The 25,478-nt window shown below is 30.1% G+C and overlaps 1 protein-coding gene across 1 annotated transcript; it reads left to right on the top strand.

The window, feature by feature from the left end:
- Positions 1-1,812: 1,812 nt before the first annotated feature.
- Positions 1,813-17,358, top strand: LOC104903831 (cation transporter HKT1;3). Its single transcript, XM_010691955.4, has 3 exons — positions 1,813-3,085; positions 12,200-12,433; positions 16,842-17,358. Exons 1-3 carry the CDS (start codon positions 1,899-1,901, stop codon positions 17,038-17,040), a joined length of 1,620 nt encoding a protein of 539 aa, XP_010690257.2. The 5' UTR covers positions 1,813-1,898; the 3' UTR covers positions 17,041-17,358.
- The last annotated feature ends 8,120 nt before the right edge of the window (positions 17,359-25,478 follow it).

Genomic DNA, 25,478 nt, shown 5'->3' with positions numbered 1-25,478 from the left:
GGTATTTCTTCGCTTTGTGTTCTTGCAACCTCAAAAAAAAAATTAGTAACTAGAGTATGAAATTTAAAAAACGAAATCATTAAACATGGAAGGAGGTTGAGTGTGGAAAAGAGAGAAGTGGTGAACAATATATAGGGGGAAATGATGGCAGTTGACATCAAATCAGTTATTAAATGGTGAACAGTACTGTCAAATCATTTACTTTTTGAATTTTCGACATGTACATTGAATGTAAGGGGAATATACATTGGCTGTCAAATCAATTACTTTTTGCATGTTGAATTGTGCGTTTTATTCTCCTTGCCTTGCGTTTTGGAGCTGGTGTAGGATGCTCATCCTACACCTCTGTCCACCATCTACGCATTGCAAGTTTTCAACTGTTGGGTTATTATACATCTAAAGGCCAAATAATAAACGGCTTTGTCTAAAGAAGTCAGACTACTTCTTTTTCCCAATCAACATGCATGTATAATTTTTAATATATAACCAACTTAGTCACACATACGCCTCGTGTTAAGAGCTCAGTAGGAGTGTGCATCAGTCTAGTCTCTATGATCGAATCGGCTGAAATATGAAAATTCTATGGACTGGATCGGAATATCCTGGCCACCGATCCTAGTCTGATCTCAAAAATGATCTAAACACTATAAACTTGAAGTTCATTCGAACCTCAATCGATATAATAACTCAACCGGACAGTGACATGAAAATTTTAGAATCGCACTTCATCTAAAGTCAAATACAAGACTAGAAATTACTCGACTCAATTATGATCCAAACGACTTTTTTACTACCTCTTCTTACCACTAGGCCAAATATGAGTAGAGTATAAGAGTATAGCCATTAAAACTTTTAGATATGTAAAATTAAATACTGTATTTTTAACTTAGAAAAATATAAATGGATCATGTTGTCAAGCACTCAGAGCACCATTATTCATGATTTTAAACAAAGATTATCCACTCTCTTTCTAACTTTCTCTCTCTAAAAAATAACATCCCACAATCTTTTCCGATCTATCCTCCTAACCACGAACAACATAAAAGATCATCACAACTACTTTACCGTCTCTCTTACTTTTTGACCTCACCCACTATTTTTTCTCTTTTACTCTTTACTTTTTATTTTATTGAAGTATAAAAATGGAAGATATTTCATATAAAATAAGCAAAATTAGAGAAAATCAGTAAATAGCTAGGAAAAAACTGTCCAAAATATAGAAAAATGGGGCACTATTTATAGAGAAAGATAAAATAAAGCCATTGGTATTTTTTTTTATGTTTTTTACTTTGTATTTTTTAAAATAAAACCATTGGAAATTTTATTACAATCACTATATTCTAAAACCCAGTCAGAAAGTAACACTTGGCATCACTCATCCCATAATCTTATTCACCATTTCACTAATCCCATGCAAAATTTTCATCCCAAATTCCCAATCAACTCGTAATCTTATTTTCTTTCATTGAGGATTTTTTTTTAAGATTAAATACTTAATCTTATTTCTTGATATTAATAAGGATGTTCTGAAGATATGCGGTCATGAATTATGTCATATGTGCATTTGATAGTTTTTTTGGTTAAAGAAATCTATAATCTACCTACTCAAACACTAGCTTAGACCATTATTATTTATTAGTCCCGTTCTACGTACCCTAGGAATAGAAGTTTCTCTTTTAGAAAATTTACTTAATAGTCTTTACATAAAAGTACACATTGGGTAGGTCTTGTCTATTTACTATGGAGTATATGTTGAAAAGTTTATATGCCATCAAATTCTAATGCACTATTACCTAGTAAAATATGCAATACTCAATAAAAGCACTTTTGTTACACTATATATAGACATATTTCGCTCTTCCATCCTTTTGTGCTTAGCAGCTTAGGAGAATCCCATAATGAATTACTTCGCCTTTCTCGCAAACAAGCTAGCGCACCTTTGTAAACACTATTTTCCCAAAAGACCAACCTTCACTACTTCCTACTCCCTCAAAAACTCTATGTTTCACTACATAATTTCTCATGCAAAACCATTTTGGCTTCATCTTACTTATTTTATTGTTGTTTCGTTGCTTGGTTACATGGCTTTAAAGGTCTCAAAACCAAATACAAATGCTAACGATCTTAGCAATTTTGATCTATTTTTCACATCAGTTTCAGCTTCAACTGTTTCAAGTATGACAGCACTTGAAATGGAGGTATTCTCGAATGACCAACTTATAGTCATGACAATTTTAATGATCCTAGGAGGTGAAGTATTCACTTCCATGCTTGGTCTCTTACTCCGAAGGTGCAAATCTTTGTCAAACGAGAGTAAAAAGATAGATAATACTTCACAACCCACAATAAATTCCATAGAATTAGGCACAATTAACCAAATGCTCCCACTTCCTTCAAATACAAGGGGTAGTTCTTTTAATATTGAGTCCTTTATTAGTGCTGATGATTGGAGTTCAAAGTATAACAACTCTATTAAGTGTTTAGGTTATGTGGTTCTAGGGTACATAATTACTATGCATTTAGTTGGATCAACTTTAGTAACCATGTACATAAGCTTAACTCCAAGTGCTAGTAATGTGCTTGAGAGAAAAGGACTTAATCTACATACTTTCTCCTTCTTCATCGTCGTTTCGACGTTTGCTAGTTGTGGTTTTGCCCCTACAAATGAGAATATGATGGTCTTTAGGAAAAATCCTGGACTTCTTTTGATACTCATGCCTCAAGTATTTCTAGGAAACAGCTTGTATCCGCCATTCCTAAGGTTTGTAATATGGGTTTTAGAGAGGTTTACTAAGAGAAAAGAGTTTGATTACATGTTAAACAATTATCAAGAGTTGAAATATGGTCACTTATTGTCTAGTAAAAAATGTTGGTATCTTACTGCCACTACTCTTGCCTTTGTGGTGCTACAATTTGCGTTGTTTTGTGCTATGGAATGGAGCTCTGGAGTTATGGAGGGAATGAGTTCATACCAGAAGATTGTAGGATCTTTTTTTCAGACCGCCAACATAAGGCATAGTGGAGAATCTATTGTTGATATCTCCCTACTTTCTGGAGCTGTCTTGGTACTGTTCACTGTTATGATGTGAGTTTTCTCTCTTCTTCTTCTCACACTCTTTTCTATATTATAAGCATTATTATGACACATTTGATTAGTATGCACCTTTGCCTAAAGTGGTGCACCTTGTTGACTTTGTGGAGTAGTGTTTATCTTTACATTTCAATGGGGACTCATTTTTTTTTTTTTTTTGACATAGGATGTGGACTCATTTGTGGTGGTAAATAACTAAGCATTTATGATCGGTCCAGTGATGTATAATAATTCGTCAACTCGTATGCTTTGAATAATTTTGGCTTGTACATCTGTTTGTACCAAATAGGCAAATATATCATAATATTGATCGAAAACTAAAACGTGTAGCATCATCTTCTAAATTCTCTAATCGGTAATCTTAATATAAGTTCAAAACAAAAGTTGTTCTTATATAATTATTGAAGCTATTATGATATCTAGGCATATAGCGCGTAACACATACGAGTATTAGTATTCCACATTAATAAAATATGAGAGATGAATTAACTTTATAAGATAAAGTTCTCATACTGTTATCTAACAATAGAGTGTTATTATTCTACAATATGGTATCAATATAGCCATATTGAAAACAACTAATGATCAACCACGTAAAGATGAGTGGAAATGAAGCTAACATATATATCAAGCCACCCTAATCTAAAGGCTATTACGGGACAAATTCTAACGTGGTCACCGTCAATAATGCATGTTACAGGAATATTAAGACCACCTTAACTTCTTTTGGGTTCCCCAATTGAGAATCCAATTCCAAGACTTAGAATTCTGACCATACCATTACCTTGCATGGAACCATCAAACATGTGAAGCTGCAGTATTTCTTCTACAATTATACTCTAGTATACAATAAAGTTGTTATTCATCGAGGGTAGCTAGTGTGGCATATATTATATATCTTGAATGATCTCTTTCCTTCAAAAAATGGCATGTATTGACTATTGAGTGAGACCCAAGTGGAGTGGCATCCATGCCATTATGACGGTTGCCGGATGAACGTTCTTATTTATATTGAGAATGATGTAGAGAAATGATATGAGTCTATAACATATGAGATATTTTTAGGTTTATTTAAGTTTTTTTATTGTGAACCTTTTTTTAGTATGTTTTACTATAATCTGATCTGTTTGTAAAAATTAATTATTTAATAAGTCAAAATTACTTAGTTTTAAACTTATAGTTACTAATTAACACGAAAATAACGCTAGAAATTTAGCAAAACTAGTTGTAATAAGTAAATATCGGTCTTTATAGCAAAAATTAATCATGACTAGTAAAATAAGTATTATAATTTATCAACTCTAATTTCATAAGTAAAATGTTGAATATAAAAGAAGAGATGCAGAGAAAGAATTATAAAAATGGAATTACGTGCATTCATAGAGAAAACAAGTACAAGGCTTTATATAACACTAACACACTAAACAAACAATAGCTATAAACTAGGAAATGTGAGCTAAGTGGATGGAACATGGACCCACTACTCACTACAAATTCTCAACTAAGCAAACCCATGATCTATTTACTGTAACTAGAAAATAGAACTTAATTAATTAAAACAATTTTGAAGCAATATTCCAACACACCCCTTTGCTTCATAATTGGTTTTAGATATTTTTTTTTTTTTTTTTTTTTTGGTTTTATGAAGTACTTCCCTTCATATGTGATGCACTTCTCATCACCAAACATTTGTTGATGCACTTCTCACCAACACCGTTGATGCACTTCTCATCAACTATCTATTTGTGGAGCACTTCTCTCCAACACGGTGCACTTCTCACCCATTGCTCTAAAATAATGTTTCTTCTTCGGCTACTTGTGCCATGCTTGCATGCTCCTCATTTTGTGATCTGCAATGTTTTGCCAAATGCCCAAATCTTTTGCACTTAAAACATTGTTTTTCCCTTATGCCAGCATTGATTTTCCTCATGACCGAGCTTCTTACATACACCACATTGAGGAATTTTGCCTTTCCCCTTAGAATAAGAAGTTTTGGCCAAAAAAGCTTCTTCACCTTTGGTTGAGTCATCATTTTCTCCTCTCATTTGCCTTCTTTGATCAACAGCATGGAGTGCATTGATCAACTCTCCAAAAGTTAAAGTAGACAGATTTTTTGAGTCTTCAAGAGTAGAAATTTTTGTTTCATACCTATCCGGAAGAGTTACAAGGAGCTTGTCTACTACTCTTTGACTTGAAAAATCACCACCGAGGAGCTTTATTTGATTGACAATAGCCATCATTCGGTTTCCGTACTCCTTGGCACCTTCGGATTTTTTCATGCTTAACATCTCAAATTCCCTTTTGAGATTTAAAATTTGCATCAACTTGGTTTGACTATTGCCTTCAAATTTTAGATATTTTTTTTTTTTTTTTTTTTTTGGTTTTATGAAGTACTTCCCTTCATATGTGATGCACTTCTCATCACCAAACATTTGTTGATGCACTTCTCACCAACACCGTTGATGCACTTCTCATCAACTATCTATTTGTGGAGCACTTCTCTCCAACACGGTGCACTTCTCACCCATTGCTCTAAAATAATGTTTCTTCTTCGGCTACTTGTGCCATGCTTGCATGCTCCTCATTTTGTGATCTGCAATGTTTTGCCAAATGCCCAAATCTTTTGCACTTAAAACATTGTGTTTTTCCCTTATGCCAGCATTGATTTTCCTCATGACCGAGCTTCTTACATACACCACATTGAGGAATTTTGCCTTTCCCCTTAGAATAAGAAGTTTTGGCCAAAAAAGCTTCTTCACCTTTGGTTGAGTCATCATTTTCTCCTCTCATTTGCCTTCTTTGATCAACAGCATGGAGTGCATTGATCAACTCTCCAAAAGTTAAAGTAGACAGATTTTTTGAGTCTTCAAGAGTAGAAATTTTTGTTTCATACCTATCCGGAAGAGTTACAAGGAGGTCTACTACTCTTTGACTTGAAAAATCACCACCGAGGAGCTTTATTTGATTGACAATACCATCATTCGGTTTCCGTACTCCTTGGCACCTTCGGATTTTTTCATGCTTAACATCTCAAATTCCCTTTTGAGATTTAAAATTTGCATCAACTTGGTTTGACTATTGCCTTCAAATTCTTCCTTAAGCTTTTCCCACGCCTCTTTACACATGCCATTATAATGTAAAATCCCTTCCGACAATGCCGAATGTAAGCAAGAGAGGGTCCTTGGCCTCTTTGCCATATCTTCTTCATATTTTTTGTTTGGGCTACGGATTGTTTAAGAGTGAGGGAGGATCATCATTTTCTACCACATCCCATAAACTCAAAGCTTTTAAGTAAGCTTTCATTTTTATCACCCAAGAATGGTAATTTTCACCATTAAATAGGGGAATAGGAAGAGAAAAATTGCTTGATGTCATTTTATAGAATGTAAACTCTCGAAATATATATATCTATATATATTAATGTGGTTGAACCTCACAAGCCCTCTAGATCATTTTGGCTCTTGATACCATGTTGAATATAAAAGAAGAGATGCAGAGAAAGAATTATAAAAATGGAATTACGTGCATTCATAGAGAAAACAAGTACAAGGCTTTATATAACACTAACACACTAAACAAACAATAGCTATAAACTAGGAAATGTGAGCTAAGTGGATGGAACATGGACCCACTACTCACTACAAATTCTCAACTAAGCAAACCCATGATCTATTTACTGTAACTAGAAAATAGAACTTAATTAATTAAAACAATTTTGAAGCAATATTCCAACATAAAAATCATTTACTTCAATAAAAATTTTGTGAAGCGGACAAGGTACTACTCTTTTTAATAGCTGAATTATATTTAAAATATATTGAATTTTACAATAGGATTGGCCTTGAGTTGAGTCGTGTCGGTTGAACTTTTATATAAGCTGGCTTAATTTGATTTGACTTTATCGAGTTTAAACTCAGATTCATGGGTTTGAACTCAACTCATCTAGAACTCGAAAATTTGGCTTGATGTTCCATTTAAGTGGCGGTTTCATAAAAAATGGCTTGATAGATAACATAACTAGTACAAGGCCCATTCTTTTGGATTAGAAAAACTAAAATGAACTAAATCGAACTATGCGAGAAATAGAACTGAACTAAAATGCGCGAAATTGAACTGAACTGCGAGAAAGCTGAACATGAGAAAGTGTCTGAACTGAACTGCAAGAAACTGAAATGAATTGAAAATGAATCCAAAAGAATAAGGTTTAACTATAATAATTTGATTGCAATATAGTGCAAAGACACGTAAATAAGGAGCTTGTCTGATGAGCAAAGAGATAAAAAAGAATTGAAGAACGAGATAGAGATAACTTATTAGTTAAAACTAGTTTTCAGGTCTGGGTTACTCGAGTAATTAAAATTTTCATTTAATAATATTTTACTTTAAAATAATAACACCAAATATGCTTGGTTTACTGGTTAACAATTTAATGTATAAGTTTAAAGTCGCGAGATCAAATCTTATACAATGCGTTTTCTATATTTTTGTTTGTGGATTACAATCATTATATGATATAAAACACTCTAAAAAAGAGTGTTACGTGTCACCATTTCTTATTTAGGAACCTCTTTTAATCTATTAGTATAAATGACCTAAAGTCACAATTGTTTTAATGTTTAGGAAAAGGAACTTGGTGTGGTCATAATTAAAACGGAGGAGTATATTCCTCATGTTCACTAAAATTCTCCTGTATTTCATAATGCAATTAATGTCCAAAATGGTAATCTTGGTACCTGAAATATGGAAATCATACCCTTATTAATATACTACCTCCGTTCTCTTTTAGTTGCAACGTTTGACAAATTGCACTATTCATGTTCTCTTATTTGACCATATTTATTGATTTATATGTTAAACAAAATATAGTCATGTGGGGTCTTGTTTGATTCGTTTCGATGTAAGCTTTCATAATATCAAATTTTTATAATTTTTACTTACATACAATTAGAGATAAAACGATTTAAAATTGTACATTGGCAAGCGTGAAAGTCAAAACGTTGCAACTAAATAAAAACAGAGGTAGTATGTGGACCCTTACTAACTCTTTCCCTCACACACACACTTTTTTTCACAACCAGTATCCATTATGTGCAATAATAAATTGTCTACTTCCTCAATTCTTCACTACTTTTGTGCATCTGTTATCTTAGTGGGGGTATATATACATACATGATGAATTAATCTTTTGTTTTTTTAATAGTCTTGTAAAGCTTTTGTTTGCATTTGTCTCTATAGAATATTCGTGGTACTTACATTATCCTGGACCTTAAAATTTGGTATATATAGTACAGAGGTTATAAATAAAAACTTATCTGCTTTTATAGAGAATAAGTAAAGCAAGGAATTATGAAGAAATAAGTTTAAATCTTTAGTCCGCATGAATTGTTGTTTACTTAATTCAGAGGTTTCTATGATCTTGATTCACTTTGGAACCTAGTCCTCATTTTGTGCGGTCTATAGGTCAGACAGCATGCAAGGAATTATTGCATAATTAAATGAATATGTTATTAATGGCTTTGATTAATTGGAAAAAATTAGAAGTATTATATATTTTCTTTGTTTTTTGGAATTTTTGTGGAATCATGTTAATTACTTTCATTTTGAGTTGTTTGTAAAGAAAGTGTTATTGTATCTTGTTAAGGAGTTGTTCTACCTAAAGTATGACAAAACATGCTTTGTTTGTTGGTCATATTAATTAAGTAATATTTTATTAACTTGTTAAGCTTAGTGTTCAAGTATTATTTTTTTTCTAACAATTTCAATTTCAGGAAATCGTCTATATATGTAACCATTTTACTTTTTTATACCTATTTTAGCTTTTATTATCTTCTTATAACTAAATGACGGTATTGACTATCTTTAATTTTTTATAAATGTGCCTTTTTAATGAATGTCTCTCCTTTTGTTTTAAAAAAATTGTTAGAGCAATATTTAGAACAACGTTTTATATAACACTTCTTATACCCAACTCGTCTCACCATTATTTAATGGTGTAATGCTTGTCATAACTAGTATAAATATGGTTAACGATAGTTTATATAAAATTACTTATATATATTACTAGTATTATAGTAAAGTTGATGTTAATGCATTTATGAACAATATTGACAACCGTATAAAGTTACGGTAAGGTACATAAGTGTTACTCATGATGTCACATTATGATGTGTAATAGCTCACATGGTAAACATATACTTTTTTAATAAGCTTGTATCAAGCCAAAAAAACTGATATAATTAAGATCTGATACAAAATTATAAACAAAATCGCGAAATATTTGTGACTAAACCAGTATCATTGGCTACTTTTTTTAAAAAAGATTGACTAGTACAACCATTAGCTACTTCACTATAAGAATTTAATCTTTTCTTGAAATTGACTATTCTATGTGATTGGAGTTCAAAAAATTTAATGTCCTATATATTACTCCTATTGCACCAAGATTCTATTAGATCGCACCCAAAAAAGAAATAGAAAAAGAAAAGAAAGATTCTGTTTGCAGCTAATTAACTTTATTCTACTCAATAAAATAAATATAAAAAGATATGAAACTTTATTCCAAGCCATCAAAAGAAAATTGATTTTTTCTACAAACTTTGTGGAAGCTATATATATAAATTTCATCCAAATGTCACCTTCCTAGTTGGAATTGGAAATTGAGGTGCGTTGACTTTGTTTTAATCCACGAGACCAACATTTAGTCATGTAGTAATAGCCAACTAGCCACCTCCCAGTCCCCCCACGATGCTCATGCCGCATACGTAAAGGTCATTGGTCCATGACCTTACTTTTCTTTTTCCTTTCTTCTCTTTGAAATTTATTCATTTATATTAACTTTCAAATGTGTGTAATACACGATTACACACACTAAAATTAAAGAATATAAAATATGTGTGGTGTTGGTGTTTTATTTATTAACTTTTATGATTGATATCTCATATGTTTTCTTTTGATCAATACACTTTAAACTTTATATTATCTATGGACATCCCACTTTGATCATATTTGTAAAAAAATAGTATAGGTGACTGTATTTGATAATTCAACTCAATACATACATTAAAATATGAGCTTAGTGGTGTACTTATTAGAAATTGGAGATATTATATTTATCAAACTTATTAAAATCGCCATTCAAATCTTAAAATCTTACGATTTTACGATTAAATATATGGTAGACGATTCTATTCACTATTCTAGACGATTCTATACATTTTTGTTGACTAGCAAAAACTCATAAATTTAAATCATACTAACAAATAAAAGAAGAGATATACATTTTTAGTTATTGCTAATTAATATAGTGGGTAAAGAACTATTTTTTTCCAATTTTTAGGTCTTTTAATTTAAAATTTTAGCATCAATGAAGATTTAGTGCAATATCTTGATTATACGTGTTTAAAGAATCTTACGATTCTATAGTTTGATTTTACGGTTCGATTTTATAGGTTGTTTTCGATTCAAACTATAATCTTGATTTTAACAACATTGATGTTTATAGTTCTGTATCTGAAAGCATGAAAGTAATTTTACGTATGTAGATTAAAAATTACAATAGAACTTATATAGTATGTATAGAAAAGCAGTTTTACTCTTCATGCAATGTTTGTCTTATAGGGTATAGCAATATAATTCAAAATAGTATATAAAAGTCATTTCAAAGTAAATTTTGATCTTTCGATCAATAAATTTTAAGTATACTTTTGGTACGTACCGATATTTACAGTACTTTAGTGTCTTAGGTACTTTGTAGAAAAAAAACCTCTATATTTCAATATCCTAATTGTTATATATCCATTGTTTTAATAATTTTTAAACTCAATATTTCAAATTGAAACAATTTCATAATATGACATATTTATTTTGCACTTTTCACAATATTTAGATTCTTATTTCTTACTGATAGGTAGATTAGATTATTTTGTGGGTTTCACATAACACTTTATATAATCCATACATAAATACTACTTCTTTATTAATTTGTTCAAATCAATTATTACATTGTTCAAACTCCGAATAATTTATATACATTAGTATTACGTTTTTTATTTTTTTGTTTACTGTGTCCCTTTACTTTATTTTTAGCTCAAATACGAACACAGAACAAAATCAAATGAGTGGTTTCTACAATACTACCTCCGGTCTTTATCAGTTTATCCATATTTTTTGGAATGTCTCGTATTATTTACCCATTTCTTTTGTTTCTATTTTTAGAAGGAAAGATAAACTATTATTTTATGATATTATATTTAGATTCAACTCACGAACATTCAACTTTATCATAAAATAATAGTTTCTCTTTTCTTCTATGTCCCACAACATTGTTTTTCCTAAAACTTTGTGCAAAAGAAACGGGTAAACTAATAAAAAACGGAGGGAGTAACTTGACTTTGGAAAAAATATATACAGGAAGTATAATTAAAAGATTATATGTAGCAAATAAACTATTTTCTCACACATCATTATAATTACCCAAGGGATCCAAATCTTTAGTCTAGCAATTCATATACCACTAGTATGCAATATTTTTTTCAATTGATTGTTATTATCACTATGACCTAGGAACTAAACATATATTTAAAACACATAATAACAAACTAATAATAAGTGACACATAATTGGTACACTAATTGTGGGCAAAAATCTGGACTTGTTTTTGTAAGTGTCTTTCAAATAAGCGAACATCAGACCAAAACTATATTGGAAAAGTGACAATATTATTTATAAGGAAAAGTGCTGGAAAAACAGAAATCCTAAAATTTTATTTGGAATCTGTTTTTTTAGTGCGAATGAGCCAAAAGGATGGGGATGAGAATCGATCTCAATATTACTTGAAATCGGAAGGAAAGCGCTCTAAGCAATTGAGCAATCCTTCACTCTCAAACAACTAAATATAATTCACTTTTCATTTGCTTCTCCACATCTAATAATCGATGATCCAATAGTAATAGATAAGCTTTCCAATGGAATACCGTGCAAGAATGTCTTCATAACATCATTTTATAGAAGACCTCACTTTCTGGAATTTGTTTATTTTTTATCTTAAAAATTTATTTAGTGCATATATTTATAACTCATCATGTCCAATCCTTTGCTTGAAAAAAAAAGGTATCTTCCAGCGTACACTTCATTTCTCCCAATCAACGACAAGCAAGAAGAAGCACTAGAAAATAATGCAACGATGAAAAAGCAGAACAAGAAGAAGATTGTAGAGAATATGCTATTTTCGCAGCTGTCTTATCTGGTCATCTTTGTTATTGTAATATGCATCACTGAAAGGAAGAGTTTGAAGGAAGACCCCCTCAACTTCAATGTTCTAAACATTGTCTTCGAAGTCATAAGGTAAATTATTTTCGAGATGAAAATGAAAATGCCATCAGTAGTTTCTTTTAAAATTTTAAATTACATTATTACTTGTATTTTCTCCGTTTGCTATATATTTATTTCAATATAGTAGGAGTATAAATTAATTCAGTTTCACAAATTATTAGAATAGGCCGTCTAATTTTAACATAAAATTAGACGAATTCAGTACTGAATTTTTTTTAACAAGTCCATCCCATTTTACTCTAAGTCAACAATATTTTAGTCATCCTTTCTCTTTTTGTTCCTTTATTTTCTTCATTCTCCAACTACAACAGACAATTTCAAAAAATAACTTGTTAGTCTTACCGAACGGATTAAACTAGTTCCTAAATGAATTAAACTAGTCATTAAATGGGTTAGAGAATTTCAGTACTGAATAGATTAAGTCTGTCTCAAAATAGATTAAACTGGTCCCTAAAATAGATTAAACTAATCACTCTATCAAGGCCATGTCTGGCAAATAGAGTTTAGAGTTTAGGTGTTAGAGTTTAGAGTTCTCTGTTAGAGTTTTAACTTTTTGTTCAGCAGATTTGACTGTTGATTTGACAACTTTTTTCATAAACATGTAAAAGCTTATTGTCATTTGTTTATGTAAAATGACATGCATTTATAGACATTTTAATACATATGTGTGTAGTATTATTATTAGAGGCAAAAAAGTTATTAAACATATTTCTAACTAATCCTCTAAAGAAAAAGCTCCTAATAGGAGCTTTTTCATTTTGAGAGTTTTTATTCCAAAACTCTCTCTAAAAATTCCTTTTACCAAACATCCCTAATAGGAGCTTTTTCATTTTGAGAGTTTTTATTCCAAAACTCTCTCTAAAAGTCTCTTTTACCAAACATCCCTTTTAGAGTTTTTTACTGGTCAAACTCTAAAAGTGGTCCAAACCTCTCTTTTTTACTCTAAAACTCTAAGGGTCTGTTCTCTTCGGCATAAAACAGCTGAACTGAACTGAATTGAACTAAATTGACTGAACTGAAATAAATAGTGATATGTGAGAGTAAAAGTACTGTCAAAAGTTGAACTTAACTGAACTGAATTGAACTGAAAATAAGCTGGAGAGAACATGCCCTAATTGCCAGACACCCCCTAAAAAAGCTTGCATGTTCTTTACTTAATATTGTGCTTGGACCATGTCTAATTTTAAACTAAAATTAAACGGTCTCTTACAAGACCAACTGATTTATTTTTTGGTTTGGTTTTGGGATTAACCAAAACGAAATAAATTTTATTTCTCATTTTAAGTCCAAGTCCAAACCAAAATTTAGCCCAACTAACCAAACGAAATCAAAATTATAAAATCAAAACCAAACTGGAAAAATGGATTTTTTTTTGTACAAACTTAATTATGTTAATCTAATATTTTCGTAACTTTACCCTACTTCATAGATTTGCGCAAGGTATTAAGGGTATGTTCTCTTCGGCATAAAACAGCTGAACTGAACTGAGCCGAACGGAGCTAAACTGAACTGAATTAAATTGAGTTGAATTGAAATGAATTGAATCAAATTGAATGTAATAAATATATAAATAATATTTAAACAATAATGATATGAATATTAAATAATTATTATAATGATAAGCAATAATAATGAATAATTAATAATGAAAATAATAATAGTATTTTGGATATTTTTAAATGATATTTATAAATAATTTAATATTAATAATCATAAAGTAATAATAATAATAATAATAATTAATGATAATAATGATAAGTAATAATAATTATTTTATATTATTTGTATTAATATATTAATACTTGATGATGATTATATAATAACAATAATATCTAATAAGTAAATTAATATTACTATTTTAATAATTAGATTTAATAATAAATAATATTTAGTAAAAAAATAATGATTGGGTCGGACCGCGCAAAATTACATCATAAATCGTTTTGATGCAATTTGATTGGTTTATGGGCTAAAAAAACGTGGGTTTATTTGTGTTTTGCGCCTAAATCATGTTCCTCCTAATAATAATAGTAATAATAATGAGTCAAGCTATAATAAACAAAATAATATATTGAAATAATAATTATTATAATACTTAATAATAATGATATAAAAATAAATAATAATAATAAAAGTAATATTTAACAAAATAATTATGAAAGAATGAAGTTGAACTGAACTGAACTGAAATGAGCTGAACTGAACTGAACTGAAAATAAGTTGGGGAGAACATACAAGCCCTAAAATTGCAAAACTTCTTTTGACCAAAATAACAAAAATTGCAAAAATTATGAAGAAAAAAAGGAAAATAATGAAAATAAAAGGGGAAATATTTGATTGAAAAACTTACTTAGGTGAGAGTTTTGGGGCTTTCCATTTATGGGTCTAATATGGTAATTAGTAGAATTCTAGGCCCATAGATAAAATTGGATTTATTTGGGTTTTATTTTTTCAGTTTTTCAAATCCAAAATTGAATCTAGACCGAAAACTATTTTTTTTAATCCAACCAAAACGAAATTAAAAAGAATTCAGACCATATTGTAAATTCAATTAGGTTTGATTTTCAATTTTTAACCAAATAACTTATACCACAAACTATGATAATAAGTAACCCTAATAATTATAAATAACCCTAACAATCATAAGTAACATCAAATGAAAATATAATGAGAAATCTTATATATATAGATGAGCCACATTGTTTAATATATTTGTAGCCAGCCATATATGAGACTTAGGGAAAAACTAGTTATTGCATACTTATATAATACTCCTTTTGTTTTTTTTATTGTTTTTACTTAGGACATGTTCTCTTCGACATAAAACAACTGAACTGAATTAAACTGAACTGAATTGAACTGAACTGAAATGAAATGAATAGTGATATGTGAGAGTAAAAGTATTATCCAGTGCTGAACTGAACTGAACTGAATTGAAAATAAGGTGGAGGAAACAGGCCCATAGAATCTTGACACTATTTATACTTAGAGAGAATCTTCTCAATTTATTTTCAATTCATAAGAAAAGATATAGTCATGTGGGGTCTTGTTTGATTCATCTCAATTAGTACATTATTAATATTCAATTATTATAATTTTACTAATATATAATAAAAAATATTTAAGTTCAAAAATATATATTAAGAGATGTGAACAAGAAAGTGAAAAAAAAACAGAGAGAGTACATAAGTTAGAATTTTGAATAAATCTTTCTTAAAAATAAGAAAATCTAAACAATAGATGCTTAGCCGTCATTAACATATTAGTGGTTGTCACTTGTCATACTTCCTCCGTTTTTTTTTACTCGCTACACTTTTTATTTCACGGACTCCTAGGCAATTTTTGGAGAAGAGAGAGGTAGAGAGTAAAAAGAAAAGGGACCCATGTGGGAGGAGAGAGATAGAGAGAGTTTATTGCCCAAAAAAGAAGTGTAGCAAGTAATGTGAAACTTCCCATAATGGAAAATGTAGCGAGTAAAAAGAAATGGAGGAAGTATCTCATATGTCATGTATGATTGTTCAGATTCATATGTATACCTTGAAATATCAAAGGAACCCTCCATAAAATCATACCCTTGCGGCTTGTAGTAGCCATATTGATAATGAATTTTGACCCAAATGTCTCTACATATGGCATATATCAAGTGTGCCAGTGGGTCATAGAGCCACTTGCCCCCAAAATAGTATTGCAATTATGTAATCAAAAAAAATATTAATATATAATTACAGAGATGAATGAAAATTCTTTTTGACTATCTCCTCACCAGATATTAACTAGGCAGCTACCATCATAGTTATATATAACTCGGGGTATCTTCCAATCCAAAAACTCGTTGTACTTTGAATATTGTGTAAAATTACCCCCTCCGTCTCATAATATAGTAACTTACTTTATTTTTGGTGGGTCAAACTTTAAAATCTTTGATCGAATATTCTTATTTGTATATATAAAAAAACATATATTCATGTGGGCTCTTGTTATATTCGTCTCAATGTGTAGTTTCATAATATCAAATTTTTATATATTTTTTGTTAATACGGAATTGAAGATATTAAAGGTCAAAATTACGTCTTAGAGACCGTGTAAAAAAAGAAACAAGCACTATATTATGAGACGGAGGAGAGTAAAAAGTGATAGAGTATAAATCTATTCTTGGGGCCTCAACCATCAGCTTAAGCTTTTGGTTGAGTTGGTCCTTTGATATGGTATCAAGAGCCAGCGTGACAAAAAGGTCATGGGTTTGAATCTCATCCACCCCTCCTTTCTCAGTGGAATACTTAAGTTTTTGGTTGAGTTGGTTCTAAAAAGAAACAAATTTATCATTATTAATATTTATGTTTTTTTCTATAATTATAGAAGTCCGATATAAATTAATCATATAAGATGAATAAATATCATCTTCTACATTGATGTGTTTCAGTGCCTATGGAAATGTGGGATTGTCAACGGGCTATAGCTGTAAACGAAGATTAAAGATAGATGGAAATTGCGAGGACAAATTCTATGGGTTTTGCGGACGATGGACTAATGGAGGGAAATTTACCCTTATTCTAGTCATGTTTTTTGGAAGACTCAAGATATTCAACATGCATGGTGGAAAAGCCTGGACAATGTTCTGATTTCCTATACTAGTAAATAATTAACATGGATATCATTAACTAATTTCCATAGTCATGGAGACCTCTAGACTTGATGTACATATATATATGCGTGTAAACACGATCGACCCCCATCCCCTACACTAAAAAAGGAAAAAAGAAAAAAAAAATTACATATAAGTTACCTTCTTGTTAAAATTTTAGCATATTATCTTGAATGAAAGTTTAAGAATAAACGACTAGTAGGCAATGTGAACATTATATGTGGGTTGCCTTTGTGTAAATAATTTTTATCCTTTTTTAATTTAGTTGAGGTGTGGTAAAACGTTTACCTGATCATGCTATGTAGTAAACCCTCTGAATAAGTGGCTTTGTGCGAGAACCACCCAATGAAAATTCATTTTTACCACTGATTTTCGAAAGAAGGCTAAAAAAAATAAATACCCAACATACAAGACTGTTAAGCACATCTAATAAGTAAATTAGCAAAATGAGATAATGAGTATCAATTATCAAAATGTCTTGATTGTACCATTGACTAAGTAAGAGGTTAATATATATGGCCCACATTTATTCAACATCCAAATATGTCGTGCATTAGTGCATTATATAAACCTATAATCCATGCATGGTTATTATTGTTCGTGACTCACCGCTGCAGCTTCAATTAGGTTGAACAATGAACAATCAATAAAGAAAAACCGAGATAGCACTAGATAAACCACAAAAGTATCTAGCAACTTGGCAATCTTTTGTGGTTTATATAGTGCTACCCTCTTTGGTCTTCCACGTTACGTGCCTTCAATATAATTCATGCATCACAAATTGACAATTATTGATCGACAGCCCAAATGGGTCCTTCCCAGACATGCTTTTTTCAAGTAGTGGTCATCACTGAATCCGGATCCTTTACAATTTTAATAGAATTATATAAGGTAGAATTATATCTGAATTATAGTACATGTTAAAATTAAGGACTTATATTGGTGGAAAGTATTAGGAGGTTAATTTTGATGAAAAAAAATAGAAGAGACGTTGAAAAGATAATATATAAGCCATTAATTTTTTTCTATATATATAGTGCTTGATATGGTTCAAAACCTCATAGAGTTATTTTAAAACTCTATAGGATCCAAACACGTTATTACTTGCCACAGCTAGCTAGTTGGTCCTTTACTTATTTCAGTTTCAACACGCCTTCCATTTTTTTTGTTTTTGATTAGGAAAGATAATTGGTCTGAAGATCAACCCCTGATAGGCTACTAGCCTACAGGGCCAGTGGCGGAGCCACTTGGTAACAAGGGGTAGCAAGTGCTACCCCTAAAAGATCTTGAAAAAAAAAATCAGTTTAGCTACCGCCAAAGTGGTCGCAAACAAATTAGCGACCACTTTTGGTGGTCGCAAACGGTCTTAGCGACCAATAAAACCGGTCGCAAACGGTCTTAGCGACCAATTTTTCGGGTGTTAGATATAATCATGATATTACGCTACCCTTATCTCTAAATCCTGGATCCGCCATTGGCAACACCAGCTCAAAAGCTGGGTACAAGACTAAACAGCCCAGAATTAAATGTCCAACATATTGTTGGGATGAAGATTCGAACCCTGGGCAATGTCCTAAAATTCGGGATAGTACTCCACTGAGCTACCGCATCTTTCTCAGCCAGCACCTTCCATAATTAGCTAGTTTTTTTTTTCTTATTTCCTAGTTTTGTCAGTTAATTACAACTATATATTGTGGCAAGATGAGATCAAGTCAACAGGCTATTAGCATCACTTAGATTTTATATCCACTCCTTTTTTTAATGAAAAAGGTTAAATCTTTTCTTCCTTTTTTTTAATGTCTATCCAAACTTTTTGGATTGATCAATCACTTCATATTTATCAAAACTCATGATATTCATGAAAACACTATTATATTTCTTCCGTTGATCTTAATTAATTGAAATGTTTTCCTTATTTGGAAGTTTCAAATTAACTGTAACATTTCTTTATTTGGTGATATTTTTACTCTATCTCTCCTATGATAAAGGTCCCACTTTTATTTATCTATATCTCTCTGTATTACACATGACTTTGTCAATTAATAATGTGTGAAGAGGTGATGTCGAATAATGAAATGGAGTTCACATTATCTTGTTTAGATATCAGATTAGCTAAAGTACTTAAAAACGATAATAAAATATTAGGCAACATAATTATTTATGCTGCGTGTATTATTATTTTAATCTAAAAACCATTCACAGATAATATATCATAATCTACCGGCTCGATTTTTTTTACTAATGTATTGTTAAACTAGCTATCTCAATAGATAATTAGGTCTTCTACACTTAAAATTAGTACATTGTTTGACCTTAAATAAACGTTGTGACATTATTTGGTTAATAAGTCTTTAAGCATCTCAATCTTAGCAAATTATATGCACCCTTTTTAATATTAGCTTGCCATTTTTCCAACCGCTAGGTAAGATACTACTTACTAAATGTTATTGGCTAGCCACATGGAGGATCAACCCATGATTTGGTCAATGGAGACAGATATCATTGTCAAACAGTACAAAAAACCATCCTTATATCTTGTTTGTAGTAGAGCCACGAAATTAAACTCTAAAAGACCTAGAATTACCTTTTAACACAAAATCGGATATATATAAAAAGAGTCTATTACATGTTAGAGTGAGCTACTTATTTGGTACTATTTAACGAAGAGAGATTTGGGGTAAAATTAGAGCTTTAAACTCATTTTGGAGAATTTGACTATTCAATTCTTAAATTTGTATGTTTGGTAAAGTAAACTTTCAAATAACCTTTTGAGCTCAAAAAACTCTTTTTGAAAAGTTGAGGGAGGAACTTTTTTGATATTAGAGGTTTGTAAATGAGTGGAAAAATTATATGTATGTCCTCAAGTTCTTTAAGAATACTATCTTTACCAAGGTGTGCATGTTTTTTCCTTTGATTTTTCTTGTTCTTGTATTTTTTTTTTTTTTGTTAATCTTGCATCATTCTTGACTTTCAACTTCTGTTTTTTTCATTGAACTAGCTTTTAACCCGTGCAAAATGCACGGGAGGTTTTATATAGATATGATTTGGTCCCGTGCATAATCTATGTGTTGAATTTTGTTTATTAAGTAGTGTTTTATTTCAATTTATCTAATTCATAATTATTAGAATCCAAGTATTTAAAGTTGAAAGATTATAAAATGTAAAATTATATATCTTGATATTTGTTACAACATTTAAAGTTTGAAAATCTTATAATTGCGATAAATACATTATGAAAAAAAAACACATCAACATGCACATGAAGTTTTTTGTTTTATAAATTTAATATTTTTAGGATGGTCTCGTAAAATTATAGTTTGAATATTAGCTCGTGATTTAAAGTTTTTATAATAATATCGTGTATTAAGAATACATTTTAAAATCAGTTTTAGACTTGTGCCACTTGCACGGGAAGTTTTTGTTTTAATAAATTTAAGATTTTATATTATTTTCTCTCCTAAAATCATGGTGGAAGTATTTAACCCGTTAACTTATAAAATAATAATAAAAAATTAAGAATTAAAAAGTGAAACATACATATAAGTTTAAAAAGTAAATATTAATTTGCTATTCTCATATACAAGTTTTCTAAAGTATGAGTGGTCAGCTATAGAAAATCAATGGTTGAAATCATGATTATTTACTTACATAAAAAAGAAAAAATTGTTCAATACTTTTGAATTGGTATGAAATACTTTGACATATTATTATCAATTTCAATGATTATAGAAATGCTTTTAGACTTTAAGAATCATGAGATAATTCCATATAAATTTTAAACCAATAACATGTGTTTTAAATTTTATGATCTTGTATCGAGAGTATTAAATGTGGCTATGACCCGTATGTTATATAGTTATGATTTTTTTTAAATGGCCTTGATATCTGAAAATTTTGCTCATACTTTTAAACTGGCAATATAAAATACTTTTTACATATTTCCGTCAATGTTATTGACTATACCGTCCGTACTTTTAGACTTTGAGAACTGCATTAGAACAATTCTATCTAAATTGTAAAATTAATAACTTGTGATTTAAATTTTATAATCTTGTGTTAAGAATAATTAAAACCTGGTACGTTGAATAGCTACAATTTTAGGGAGAAGTGTTTGTTGTTGTAATGATTACTTAGCTTGTGTTCAATCAATATTCTTGTATTGAGAATAATTAAAATTGCCTTATGACCAGCACATTATACAATCATGGTTTAAATATGTATGAATTATATTATACAATGAATATTAACTACGCGATTTTCATAACTTATATAAATATACTATCTAGTATTGCAAGTTGTTCCGATATAAACATATAATATAATTTTAGTTATTAAAAGATTTATGCATAATATGATGTAATTGATAAATTTTTAGCAAGAAATCGTAGTGATTTGATTGCGTTTTTAATAGTGTTTTATTAAAAAACGTGAAAAATAAATAAATGGTGACATATGATTTTCGTTTTTAACAATTTTTTGAAAAAAATAGATAGATAACTGAGATCATTTCCAAAAAAAAAAAAATTCAAAGTCCTTTTTCAGTTTTTGAATTTCAAATTTAAAAATTGTAAAAATTACAGCTAAAAATAAAAACATTAGCTAGTGATTAAAATTTTATGATCTTGTATTTAGAATACTCGAAAATTAGCTTGCAACCCATGTGTTGAACTATGAATTATGACATTCATGTTATATCCATGTTATATTTTACAATGTCAACGATCCTGGAGCATTTACTAACAAAGTTATATGGAAAACTTTTTAGTGCTCGCAAAGGTAATATAATAGTGTTATATCCTTGTTATATCGTACAACATATATTATGGTAATAACTAATAATTGAATATGTAATATAATTTTGGAAATAGTTTCATTTTTCTTTGCTCAAGTTACAGATTTTTTTTTAAATCTCTATTCTCTTCACGTGGCTAAAATAAATTTTGCTTTTAGATAAATATATAGATTACTCATACTTTTAAAATTATGTTTGCTTGAAATAGTGACACTTCATTTATTGTTTCAATACTTGGAGAAAATATTTTCTAAACTTTCCTTAAAAAATGGTGTAGATATCATAATTTCATTCTAGGTCATCATACAAATTTGGTTTGGTCAAATTATCTATATATATTTGCCTAATGAAATGTTTTAAAAAACATGGTCCAAAATTACACCCTAATTTTATGTAACTAAGTTGTTAATCTTATTTTTTCTTTAAAATTAAAGTCTTTCTACCTGTATCTACTATATAACTTTGTAGATAATAAATCATTTATAACTTAAAATGTACCATTTTTCCTCCTTTTGTTTAAGTGACATTATATTAATCGATGCAATGGATCAATGTATTATGATTTTTGTATTGATGGAGCAATGAACTCAGCAAATGGTATAACAATATTTTATGATCATTTGAGACTGATTGACATGAACTCATCACGTGTAGTATTATGATTTTTGTATTGATGGAGCAAATGATTTAAAGATGATAACAAATAAATCTTCCAATCAAATTTCCTTAATTCTTGTACATAAATCTTATATATGTTTATTTGCTTGATTTAAGGATGATTATAATACTCTTTCCTAATGAGAGGATTGTAATTGATTTACTTGATATTCTTTCCTAGCTTTAAATATTATGGCACACGTCTTGAAATAATATGCAAACGACACATAAGCAATAGATTTCCTCCAATTTACACGTGGCATATGGATTGTGAGAAGGCATGAGAATTTGACATTTGGCGAATTAATTGTGAGGGTGACACATAGGATTTATGTACCCGGCTTTATATAGATATATAGATGCCTCATTCCCAATATAAATTCACCAAAAATATTTATTTTATAAACAATAAAAGGTATAATAAGGGATTATACCCAATCAGGATCCTAGTTTGGATCGTAGGATTGGTAGGATTGAATTGGTGGGATCGAATCATAAGATCTTAAGATCCTACAATTTCGTAAAATATAGATAATTATGCTAGAATATGGTGAGAAATTAATGCTAAAAAATTTACACAGATTAATAATGACTTATTTTATTAACAAATGGTGATAGTTTTCCAATACTATAAGATTGAAATAACACGCAATCAAAATCTAATAGGAGAAATATAATATATGAAATTTCTTTATGGGATTTTTACAATATGATCGGATCGTAGAGTTGTGGGATCATATTTCGCATAAAGATCCTACCATGTGATTTTTTGTGGTTGAATAGGATCTAAAGATCCTGCAAAATTAAGATCATGCATAGGATCGGGATCAATGAGGTCCTTCAAGATCGTAGAATCGTAGGATCATAAAATCCAGATCGGGATTTTAACAATATATTTGTAAATCATCAACTCATAAAATTGAATATTTAAAAATTTAAATAATGATTAATATCGAAATTTATAGATGTGGTGAAAATTATTATTCATTATTATGTCTTATCCTCAATATATATTCACCAAAGATATTTATTTTATCAAGAACAAATAGTACAAAATTAAGAGTATTATAGCTTAGGTCAAGTTTCTCTCCCCTCCAAAGAAAAAACCCCAAACCCTATCTCAAAAACCCCTTTGGGGAAGCCGCCGCCTAGCCTCACGGCTGGTGTAAGGCGTGTCTCCCGTTCCTCCGCGTGTTTTTCTTTTTTGTTTATGCCCGATCTATTTTCTCACCCCCATAGCTTCTTTGCCCTCATCTTTTTGCTCTAGTTAGATTGTTGGTTGTGGCTTTTCCCCTCCCATCTATTCTGATTAGAGAAGGTGAGGCAAAGTGTTTAATTGTGGTGGCCCTGAGGCGGTGATCTTCCTTTTCAATAAAGGTTTTGTCTTCTCATTTGGTAAAAGTTTGTTCTTTTTTTTTTTTTTTTTTTGCTCTGTTTTATGGTTGTCTCGGGAGAAGGTGTGATTCAAAAGATGAAAGATCTGATCTACAACAAGGGTATTGATATTCAAAAAGTTACAACACGTTCAGTGAAGATTCAGTTAAAGATGCGTAGACATTGATTCAAATGGGCTCGAATAGATTTTCTGTCATCTTCTTTGGATGATGTATTACTTGTTGTTTTCATATCTACTAATGTATCTCATTTATCAATCAATGTAGATGTCGGATGGCTTTTTAATGAATGATAATTTTCTTCCTGTCAAAAAGAACAAATAGTACAAGAGTGAAAATTATGTCCACGTCTTGATTGGTCATTTTACATAATCAAGTATACCAATCAGTTATCACCTACTCCCTCCGTCCCATAATATAGTGCCTATTTCATTTTTGGTGGTCAAACTTTAAAATCTTTGACCGAATATTCTCATTTGTATATATAAAAAAACATATTCATGTAGGATCTTGTTAGATTCGTCTCAATGTGTAGTTTCATAATATCAACTTTTTATATTTTTTATTAATAAAGAATTGAAGATATTAAAGGTCAAAGTTACGTTTTGGAGACCGTGAAAAAAGAAACAAGCACTATATTATGGGACGGAGGGAGTACTTAACAATCAAGCACCTCTACATAAATAGCTAATAAAATCAATTAGTTAAACCAGCTAATACAATCAACTAGACTTACTAATACAATTCACTAACAATTATCCGCTAATTGCAAAACAATAGAATCCTTGATCTTCTTGTACTCCTTAAATATATGGAAGACGTTCGGAAATAAAGTTCCATAGCGACCACTTATAAAATCCACAAGAATAGAATAGAATATCATTTAGTACATGTGGCCACCCTCCTTGGAATATTATATTGAAATTATGGCTCGTTGTCCTACTCGCATTTACTGACTCCTCTATTATTATTAAGCACATTTCTTCATGGGACTGATTATCTTGTTGACAAGAGTGTCAAATGTAGATCATTTGATTGATTATTACATGGATATTCTATTAGATCCTATCTTAATTTAAATGTAATACCTTTATAACAAAAAATAAAACAAATGGCAATCTTACATATAATATCGTTTTCTCTGGCTGAGAGTTAGCCAAATAAAAGTCCAAATTGTTTGCTGAATTGAGTGAAGTCCGAGAAGGTTGCTGAGTATTCAACCGTTTGTCAACGGTATCGTGTTCTGGTATTTTTCTGGGGAGAAATGTATAGAGCAATGGTTTAATACTCCATCCGTTTCTTAAAAATCTTCCCTCTTTTAGTTTAAGTGTGTTTTTAAAAGATCTTCCCTCTTTTACTTTATTCCTTATTTGGAATTTTTTTCCCCCTTTTTACCCTCTCATGTCCCTATCATATGGTCCACCATTACATTATTAATTCAAGGAAGATCTTTAGAAAACGGAGGTAGTACTATATAGTGACATAAGTTAATACCCAAATTAAAGTATAATATATAAAATTTGTTTAACATTCTCTTTGTCTACATTTTTTTATCCTGCGCCAAAATGATGT

This window comes from Beta vulgaris, chromosome 9 (genome assembly GCF_026745355.1).
Source record: "Beta vulgaris subsp. vulgaris cultivar EL10 chromosome 9, EL10.2, whole genome shotgun sequence".
Classification (NCBI taxonomy): Eukaryota; Viridiplantae; Streptophyta; class Magnoliopsida; order Caryophyllales; family Amaranthaceae; genus Beta; species Beta vulgaris.
Note: the sequence above shows the minus strand (reverse complement) of the source record. Positions and strands in the feature narration are given on the sequence as shown.

Excerpts from the sequence above, each read along its gene's own strand:
- LOC104903831 (XM_010691955.4), top strand. The coding sequence starts at position 1,899 with ATGAATTACTTCGCCTTTCTCGCAAACAAGCTAGCGCACCTTTGTAAA. Across the intron at positions 3,086-12,199 it reads GTACTGTTCACTGTTATGAT|GTATCTTCCAGCGTACACTT; the intron begins GTGAGTTTTCTC and ends TGAAAAAAAAAG. Across the intron at positions 12,434-16,841 it reads ATTGTCTTCGAAGTCATAAG|TGCCTATGGAAATGTGGGAT; the intron begins GTAAATTATTTT and ends GATGTGTTTCAG.